This window comes from Punctularia strigosozonata, assembly GCF_000264995.1.
Source record: "Punctularia strigosozonata HHB-11173 SS5 unplaced genomic scaffold PUNSTscaffold_30, whole genome shotgun sequence".
Lineage (NCBI taxonomy): Eukaryota > Fungi > Basidiomycota > Agaricomycetes > Corticiales > Punctulariaceae > Punctularia > Punctularia strigosozonata.
Window position 1 is genome coordinate 1 of NW_006767462.1, and position 9,713 is coordinate 9,713.

At 55.2% G+C, this 9,713-nt stretch overlaps 3 protein-coding genes across 3 annotated transcripts; 2 read left to right on the top strand and 1 right to left on the bottom strand.

Moving 5' to 3' along the window:
* Window positions 1-260: 260 nt before the first annotated feature.
* Window positions 261-5,508, bottom strand: PUNSTDRAFT_139557 (uncharacterized protein; the record flags this gene model as incomplete). The annotated part of the gene is made up of 23 exons (XM_007389278.1): window positions 261-596; window positions 650-681; window positions 732-1,173; window positions 1,223-1,315; window positions 1,367-1,618; window positions 1,669-1,728; window positions 1,779-1,832; window positions 1,886-2,322; window positions 2,375-2,644; window positions 2,694-3,004; window positions 3,053-3,219; window positions 3,267-3,475; window positions 3,527-3,826; window positions 3,877-4,363; window positions 4,416-4,502; window positions 4,554-4,628; window positions 4,677-4,772; window positions 4,823-4,894; window positions 4,945-4,968; window positions 5,021-5,090; window positions 5,140-5,205; window positions 5,258-5,332; window positions 5,381-5,508. The coding sequence occupies 23 exons, from the start codon at window positions 5,506-5,508 to the stop codon at window positions 261-263; spliced, it is 4,143 nt and encodes a 1,380-aa protein (XP_007389340.1).
* A 268-nt stretch (window positions 5,509-5,776) lies between these two features.
* On the top strand, window positions 5,777-6,979 carry PUNSTDRAFT_139558 (uncharacterized protein; the record flags this gene model as incomplete). Its single annotated transcript, XM_007389279.1, has 5 exons — window positions 5,777-5,869; window positions 5,918-6,109; window positions 6,164-6,496; window positions 6,550-6,738; window positions 6,788-6,979. 5 exons carry the CDS (start codon window positions 5,777-5,779, stop codon window positions 6,977-6,979), a joined length of 999 nt encoding a protein of 332 aa, XP_007389341.1.
* Window positions 6,980-7,207: 228 nt separating this feature from the next.
* PUNSTDRAFT_139559 (uncharacterized protein) lies at window positions 7,208-8,300 on the top strand (the record flags this gene model as incomplete). The annotated part of the gene is made up of 6 exons (XM_007389280.1): window positions 7,208-7,330; window positions 7,378-7,566; window positions 7,622-7,846; window positions 7,896-7,961; window positions 8,143-8,209; window positions 8,263-8,300. The coding sequence occupies 6 exons, from the start codon at window positions 7,208-7,210 to the stop codon at window positions 8,298-8,300; spliced, it is 708 nt and encodes a 235-aa protein (XP_007389342.1).
* Window positions 8,301-9,713: the final 1,413 nt, after the last annotated feature.

The following is a 9,713-nucleotide window of genomic DNA, read 5'->3' on the forward strand; positions in this document are numbered from 1 at the left end:
GGCTACTGCGTTCGCGCACCTCGATTAGCCACGACTAGATAGCATAGAGCACCGGTTGTATGTAGTAAAGGATGAGAAATAACACAAATCTGAAAGGCCACTATTATTTGCGAAAGAGGGCTGACAACCCGGCCGCGATAATACCAACTACCACTCTAATACAAACCTGCTTGGTTCTGAGTTCTCTCACAATTGAACATAGCCTGATAGGACACGAAATCATATTAACTGAAGGCTCAGCGGTGTAGTTACAGTATTGTTTAATCATCATCACTGTATGCGACATCAGGCTTGCGGGTGCGATAGACACCCTCCATGGCGGGATCCGGCCGATTGTATGGCGACTCCACGACGGGCGACAGGTGATCCCGCGTACCACCGGGTTGACCCAGTTGCGACGGAGCCCTGCCTCGAGAAGCATGACGCGCCGCATGTCCGAGTCCAACGGCACGACGCTTTGCGTCTCGGGGTGGTGTATGCGGTAGGGCGTCCGGGGATGTTGGGCGTAAGCTCGCAGGATATCCATTGGCGCGATATCTAGATGGACCTGCGCGACGGTGAGGGCTATACTCAGGTTCGGAGCCGCGAGGAGGGCGCTGCGTGATGGTGTAAGCAGTAGAACGTATGCCAGAAGCGCCGATAGACTCACCTCGACGGGACGGCGCCGGACGTCATAAAGGTCTACTAGACAAGTTTTAGTCACGGCGCAGCGATCGGAGGGAAATGCGTACCCGCATCGTGACGATAGCTGCGGGACGTCTCGTAGCCTGCATCGGTCGCGCTCGTCACAGTCCTACCCGTGCGCGACCGGCGCTCAGGTTCCGCATTCAAGGCATAGGAATGAGCACCGGCGGTGGCCTCACGAGTGGGTGGAACCGCCGGCATGTAGTCGAAATCTTGACCGGTGGGCCAAGACGATTCTTGCAAGTCCGGAGGCCAAGACACTTCAGGGGGCGGAGTCTCACTGTGACGGACGGTTTCTACATCCCTGGACGGCGCGCGAGCTACCCCCGGTTGACGAGTACGAGGCACGGAAGACCGATGATTGAAAGCATTGGTAACTGGCTGCGACCACGTCGCACGAGGCTCCGGTGACGCTGACGGTCGCCGTCGGCGACGATCGCGAACGCCGGAATAGTCGTAGTCACGGCCGCGGCCGACGCCCATGTCAACCTGCGCAGGGGTAGTCAATACAACAACAACACGGTACCCGTAAACTGACCTCGATAGCATCCAATGGGGTACGACGCGAGGGCTGCGGGCGACGAGGCCCGGAATACCGATAGTCGGGAACATGGTCACTTAGCATATCAACCTGCCATGACGAGTTGTTAGCATCGTCGAGACGGGACACCGTAATACCTACATCGATGAACTCCATGGGAGTGTTACGCGCAGGCGGCGGCTGGACCGACCCTTTCCGTTCCCGCGACCGGTGCAACGAGGCATGGTTCGGGTGAGACCGAGGATCATTGGACGGCTCTTCCACTGACTGAGCGCGTATACGGCGAGGTTTGGGTTTTGGTTTGCGGGGCGGGGGCAGGGGCAACGGCGAGGCGGCAGGCCGTTTGCGAGACCGAGAAGGGGCGTGCTGAATTTCGACCTCGTCGGACGTGATCTGGAAACTACGTAAGATGGAAGGCTAGTAGCAACGTACGCGTGACACACCTCTATGACATCCATTTCACCCGCACCAATGTCTCCTCGCGATGAGCGCACGCGGGACGACTAGTGGCGCTTCGTCAGCATGTGTTTAGATCCTGAGCATCAGGACGTACGTGCTTAGCAGGGGCAGCAGGTTGCGAGGACTCTGCGGCATGACGGTGCGGAACCTGCGAGTGAGCAGTTAATAAAAAGGGCCGGCGGTGAAAGACCGGTTCCCTACCGGTTGTACGGATGGACGATGAACGGGCCGGTTGCCTGCAGCGCGGACCTCATCCTCTTCGGCGCCGTCGCCGTCGCCGTCCTCGTCCTCGTTTTCGTCCTCGTCGTCCTCATCCTCGTCCTCGTCCTCGTCCTCCTCGTCCTCGTCCTCCTCGTCCTCCTCGTCCTCATCTTCAGAAGATGCCTCAATTGTTTTTTGGCGAGCTTGCTGCTTCGATTGCGTAACCTTCTTTTTCTTCTTCCAGGCGCGATGGCTCGTGTTCCAAGCCGTCGTAGAGGAGGCACGGATGAGCACTACTTGAGGGATCGGTGGACCCCTCGGGCGATCACGAGGGGTGTGCAGAATGACATCCCGACCCCCAATCTTGCGAGGCGCAGGGCACCATGCCAATATTAACGGAATCGAGCCTTGCTCAGGCAGCGGCCGGTTGATCTCCTCTGCGAGGCTGAAGTGAGACGCAGCACATACCCGAGCTATGACACGACTTACCGTCTGTCCACCTCTCGATCCAGAACTGCGGAGGGGCGTTCTCGTCTTCAGCCCCATCGATGAATGCGGTGATCATCGACTTGATCGGTTTGCCGTTTTTAGCACCTTTGAGCACAAAACCGGTCGTACGTTGCTTCGGCTTCTTTTTCCCCACAGTGTACGTGTGGAGGTTGATCGACGGGTCTGCATTCACCAGGCGGCATTGGATCCTGAAAAGGTGGTCCCCCATGCGCTTCCATGGCACATTGCCGACTTCCTGGCCAACAGTGGCTACATTGCGTCAGCAGGAGAGTGCATCGGGAGAACTGGATGACGTTACCAAAAGCCTCAACGAAACGCTCCCTCAGCGCGCTATTGCGCCCGTCACGTAAGCCGGGATCGATCGGTTTCTTGGTTCTGGTCGTGGCCTTCCGTGCGGTTTTGACTTTCCGTGCACGGGACGACGGGACCGCGGTGTCATTGGCTTTGTCCTCGGGTGCACCGAACGACTGGTCAGGGCTATCTTTGGGTTCGACCCCTCGCGTGTCGGACGACTCAACCGCGGCACCGGCGCGCTGGGATTGCCCGGCCGGAAGAGGGATGAGATGGAGAAAGGCGTCACTATTACTTAGGAGATGGTCTCGGACCAGCCTGTGCAAGAGGTCAGAACGAAGTTTGAGAAAATCACGAAGGATGTACCTGAGCGCAGCTTGATACGTTTGGAGCGTGATGGTATGGTCTTCCTCGTAGCGCTTTTTGAGAAATTCCCATTCCGGGGAGTTACCAAACATATAACAACCCGCATCACCAAGATCAATGATTGAACCAAAAACATGGAAGCCATAGAGCATGTAGAGACGACGACACTAAGAATTAGTTAAAGATATTATTGCTCAGTGAAGGAAACTCTCACCAAGGCATTGATCTCACGGGTAGCGCGCTGCAGCTCATTGCGGACATTGCCCTTGCCTTCGTCGTCTCTGAGATAGTCGTCGATACAATCTTGACGCCATTCGTAGTAGGGCTTCATGATTTCAGCTTTGGCCTCTGAGTCGTCATCATCGACATCGGCAAATAGGGCGTTATAACTTCCTAACATCCGTGCCGCGAATGCCTTCGGGTCTACGATAGCATAAGCGGCTCTGACTCGTCTTACAACCAGTGCAAACTCACCTTCGTCGGCCCCCTTTCGGTAGTATTCTGCATACCACCTTTGATAGCGCGACCATGAGTTGGGGGAACGGTATTGCTTGGCGGTAGGGATGGTGAGCGCGTTGAGGAAATACCCTGCGGTCTTGCCGGTCTCAGCAGACATGGTGGCACACCAGCGATCGACCTCGACTCTCTTCTCCTCCAGGGCCTTCTGGGCCTTCTTGCTGAGGCGGCCAGGCCGCGATTTCGGGGACTGGGCATCTCCCAAAGACCCAGCGGCGCCCTGGTCCACTGGTGAATATGATGGTGTAGGCTCGAGCGCTAAGATACACCATCAGTGAATGCAACAACTAGTAGGCGGGATCACATACCTGAAGAGGGTTGAGCACGAGCGGTGGTATTGCCCGGTGAGGGACCGGTATCATCGGGTTCAGGGGATGGACGACGACGCGGTTTCGGCGGGGGAGTCTCAGGGTGAAACTCGTCACCGCTGGTGCCTGAGGAGTCTGGGTCGGCTCCCTCATACATCCCAGGAGCGGTGGACGTCCGCCCAGAGCGACGCCTGCCATCAGGCGGCATGTCGGGTACAGGCGCATGAGGCCCATCGCCTCCACCGACTTCGGCTGCGTGGCCATCTTCCTCCATTTCACCAGGCTGAGCGATAGAGTTCGCAGGGGTAGCAGTAGTCGGCGGGGCGGAAAGCACACCAGCGTCTTGGGCGGCTGCCCCTGGCGAGCGGTATGAACGATTGATGGCTGCCGCAAGGGAAATACCTGAGCTTGGGCTCGGGGTCGTGTGTGCGAGAAAAGCTATACGGTCTCGCGCGGTGTCGGACAATGGTTCCCTCGAAGACTGGTCCTTGAGGTCATGATCAGCCACGCTTCAGATAGCAAGCAACGAGAAAGCGCACCTCTTGGCGGTGTTCAACTCCAAACGGCGCAACCACTGATTGGTCCCCAGGAGCAGCCGCCGCAGTCGGCGAAGCGGGCGAGGGTGGCTGTATCACTGCAATGAGGAAAAGCGGAGCGCCCAAGGAGATTATACATACCGTTGATGTGTTCGGGACGGTTTTGAGAGTAGTCGTCGTTGAGCCACTCACGGATGACTCCGCCGTAGCTCCGGTCTGAGTCCATAAGCGACGGACTGAGCCAAGAGAACTTCGAATACTCACTTCAATGGCTGGCTCCGCGGCGACATCACGTTCCCCAGGAGAGGGTCCAGGACTTCCTGGCTGCGAGGCATGATCGTGGACGGTGGCAGCAGGGCCCTTTAACCGTAGTCAATCGTACGAACGCTGAAAAACCGGTGCAACCGAACCTGCGTGTCGCCTTTGCGCGACTTGTAAGGGCTTTTCGTTGGACGAGTAGACCTGCGTCCAGGCCCGCGCTCCTGAAACCCAAATATTAGGCACGACGCTCAATGGACACGGTAGCACGAACCTGTTCGATGCCAGCGCCCTCGGGCTAACCATGACGAAGTCAACACATACCCATGAAGACGAGATAAAATTCTTACATCGGGCGGGTCCTTCGACGCATGACGAGCCTTCTTAGATTTGCGTAGGGAAGTCTTGCCCGTATCGGTGCTCTGCATTGCATCAGGTGCCGCATACTAGAGTTGGAAAAGGAACTTACGGCGTTCCGGGCACGGCGGCGGGGAGCAGCTTGCCGTATAGAGTCCACGTCGGTGGTAGCAGTGTCCTGCAAATGGCTGTGAGCCCGGAGCACACAAGGACCTAAACTACGAACTTACCTCTTCTGCTTCACCTCCACGGTTTGGAGTAGAGGCATTTTCTGCGTCAGGCGCGACAGAGCCAGCCGTTTTCGACTGCGGAAGCATCAGAAACAAACTCAAGGTAACGAGAAAAATGCTTACACGAGTGCGTCGAGTAGAGGGCATGCAGGGCGATGGGAGTAATGGAAATAGACGGCGAGAGAAGGAGGCAACGTCGCAGGGCAATACTCGAGGGAAAGCTGCTGGCCGAACGAGAGAAAAAGCGCCATCTTTAAGCCTCTCGAATTATTTGCATGTGTTTGCGGGTTTTAGGGACCAGAAGCCGCCGTGATCCCAGAGGCAGAACGGCACGTCTTGGTTGCCTCGCAACTTGTCCATCATATCGGAAGCGTACCAGCGACTAAGAAATTCGGTTTCAGGGTCACGGACGCAAGACAAATTCGATGGAAACCCACATTGTGGGAATTCGCCCGGCGAGGGCGTTCCATATATTTCAACCCCCAAATCGATGGGTGCACTTAGGCGGCCAACCTCGTCATGCATTCCATCTGCTGGATTCTTCCTGCGACAGACACACCCGAGCGTCGCCTTTGTTTCCTGCGAGATATGCTGCATCGCCAGACCTTAGATGTGAGAATTACAACGCTATCGGTCGGCACATACTGATGTTCATAGCAGACGCATCTGTTCGTGACAGATTGCCTAGATTGGAGGCCCTTCTTCCCCACCGCGACAATTACGCACATCCTCCAACAGTATTGCGTTTACTTTCACCACGAGCGTGTCCTCCTCGGCGCCACACCTGAAGGTTTTCTGAGTGTCGTACTCCGCACCGGAGGTGTTCGACTTGGAACTTCTGCCAATGAGGAGGTGAGCTTGTGGGAACATACACCGCCTATTTGTTTAATACCGTGATTATTTCAGATGCTCCGCGAAATCTTCACAATTGTATATGCGGCGTGGCTTAATCAGCCATCCAACACCACAACGACCCAGAGCGAAGGCGAGATCGCCGTGGTGAGATACATGGCTGATGCTGATGTCTCCAATTCGGTGTACCCATCGTGGCTGAGAAAGCCATACGACGATTTACCAACGATACTAAGCGAGGATGATATTGCATTGCGTAGCAACATCCACGCCCAGGAGATTGTGGCAAACGCAGCACCGCGGGCGATGTGGGATGCGCCCCTGCCTTTGGCCGATGGCGCGCCGAGAAGTCCTTGGTTCCTTTGTTGGGACGATCGGCACGAGGAGGTTAGTTCCTAGTTCCTGAGATACTGACCATCAGAGGCTGAAACACTTGGAAGGCGACTAAGCTTCTAACGTACCTCGTCGGCGAACCGGTCGTGACGTTCTTGGACGAATATCTTCTGGATTTCCACCTGGGTAACTTCCACCGGTTGCACTTGCTGTGCACAGTCGACATTCGCGCATACATCCGCCATGTTCTAGTCCTCGGATATGTGCCAACACCTGGCTTCGAAAGACGCCCGGAGGTAAGTCGCCGCGTCTCCCCTTGAATGTAAGTTGAGAGTAACCTACTAGGTTCTGATCAACTGTTTCCAACGATACTACCAGCGTTGGTCGGGCCTTACGGCGCCTTCTGTTCAGTTGACGCCATCGGCTACGCCTGACATGAGCTTGCCGTTCTCATTCATGGTCGAGGAGTGCTTGGACCGGCATGGGCGCGGAGAAGGATTGCTTTACCGCGAAGGGCGGGGACAGGGTGATGCGTAGAATAGCAGTAGTCCGACCATCGGGCACGGGCGACCGCGAATTGGAAATGCACGGCGAAAACATTTTCTTCTGGATCATCACGGAAAAACTCCGAACGGAAGCGTGATCGCAGCTGCGTAACCTAGAATCAGACCGCGAACTCTCCCTGCGAATCGCTGAATAGTAAAACATACTGTTTAACCTCCGCGAGCCGTCGCCCCATCCCCTCATCCCCCCTCCCGTTGTGATATGGACGCCATCGCCGTACAAGGATCCACCCATGAGCAAGGCCAGAGTCCTTCCGATGTCAAACGACTTCTGAAGGACTATAGGCGGCTTGTTGCCTCGAATGTTGATCTGAGAGGTTTAGCCGTGAGTTACATTGCAATAGGTTCGCATACATGTACTTACCGCGTCAGGCGCATACATTCGCTTCGCTGCTGGTCCATGATGACCATGGAGGTGACTGCTGGCAAGCAAACGATACGATCCTGCAGCACGTCAAGTTTTTTCACCGTGAACGCGCGCTCTTCGGAACCAGCACCGATATCTACCTGCAATGGATATTGAGGAGGGGCGCCGTAGAGCTTCCCGTCACGATCCAGGAGGTACGTTGCGTTCATGTTGGTCTTCTTGCGCGATCGTGCTGAAAAACAGATAAAGAAGGTGCACATCAATTTCCGAGACGCTTATAACTGGTGGTCTTGGGAACCTCTCGGGTCCCGAGTAGGCATTATGTCGAATACCACTAACCTTTCGCTCCCTGCCCATCACGACATAGCGCGTATACTTCACCCCGCCAGCGGGAACCCCGTGCTCCCATATGAGTTAAAGGACGACACAGCTCCATCTCCCTGGTTCCTGCACTGGTGCGAGAAATTGGAAGAGGTGAGATTCCACGGCACGAACGTATTCAGTAATGCTCACCATGACCTAGGCACAGGAGCTCTTGTTCTTCATGGAGAACCCGGGTCTGCCTACAGCCGATCCACCCTGCTCTTTGGTAGTTTGGTGGCATATGACCAACTTCCGCATACTTCGTAGACGATGCAGTGTGAATGCTCGCACCTATATCCAGCACGTATTAGTCAATGCCGAAGTCACTCTCCCAGATGAAGGCGATCAGAAGCAGAGGGCACGCACATCTCACAATAATATGTCAATAAGCGCTGACTTGACCACAGGCGCTGGAGGAGGGGTTCGTGATAGTCTATCAGCGGTGTTTCGGGAGGAAATTGGATAGCCGTGAGCGTATGTTGCTTTCAGGGCGAGTGTTTTACGAGCACTCACCTGTCGTGACGCAGAGCTGGAGAGGCGCATGAACCGCTCGAGCGTGATGTGATTCCACTGGAGAATTGATACTTCTTCGTGTCTCTGAACGAGCCGAAGGCGACCAGCGTGAAGCAAGTGCGGTGTCTATCCATGTCTTGCGCTCGCCATTTGTCAGGCTATGACTCGGGACGTCCACCTGTGGGACGCTCTGTGCGTGCCTTATCAGGGACCGCCGCCCGTCTCGATGCAGAGCACGCTGACACAGAAGCGCGAGCATGTCCAATCGGCCACAGGTCAAACGAATGTCGCCGCATGGTATGTTTGACTCGAGCTGGACGAGCTGACCTCAGGGGCGAGCACATCCTTGCACGGAGATAGACCACAGAGCAAGAGATTGCAACGGCGCCGACATATGAATGCGGGCGTGGCGAAGGGCGTTGAAGGTTGATGATCGGTATCGATGAGAGACTTCACGGCGATGTTGCTGGCAGCGTCATGTGACCCCGAAACGCAAGCTTTGGAGGAGAATACGGACTTGTCCAGGTCGTCGCTATCCTCGTGGTTCTCCTCATGTACTGAGCGCTCATATACGAATTGGAATACGTTACGGAACTTTTGACTACGGAATCGTTGAAATCGGAGACACTCGAAATGCCACCACAACGAACGATCGACACCGGCGACCCCGAGCATCGTAGCAGGATACCGCCAAAGCAGGGTTCGCTTCTAGACATACCTCCTGTCCATTTGAGGCACTGTGCTCCTGGATCTACGCCGTGAGTCCTGCTCATATTACCATAATTTTGCTGAAACTGTATTGTTGCCCTGAGTGAAGCAATACGTGTTTGCAAATAATGTAGATCGGACACCCATGAACCTGACTCCCAGTTATCGTTTTCAGGTACATGGTCCGCTCAGTATCTAGTCTAGGTCATACGCTTCCGGACTTCATACCAACCTGCTGAACCTCGTTCCTCAGGTTATTGCGGTGAGACAGCAAACGATCAGTGCATATGTACTCGCATATACCTCTTCACGATGATCCAAGTCGGAGTTCGCTTCTGAACAAACCTCCTATCCAATCGACTCACTGTGTTCCCGGACCTACGCCGTGAGTGCTGTTCGTATTGCAATGATTTTACCAAAACTGACATCGTCCCGCATGAAGTAATGTATGTTTGCGAGTAATGCAGATCGGACACCCATGAACTGGACTCCCAGTTATCGTTTTCGGGAACATGGTCCGCTCGGCATCTGGTCTAGGACATACGCTTCATGACTTCATGCCAACCTGCTAAACCTCGTTCCTCAGTTTGATGCGGTGAGACAGCGAAGAATCAGTGCATATGCCCCTTTACAAAGATCCGACTCGCTTCTACTCTTGCAGCATCGAAGGTGATGACACATTGAACATCGTTGAAGAACAAGGCCACGATCAAATTCGCTATCACTCGAACGCATAGTTCTGACCTCCATTCTGCCG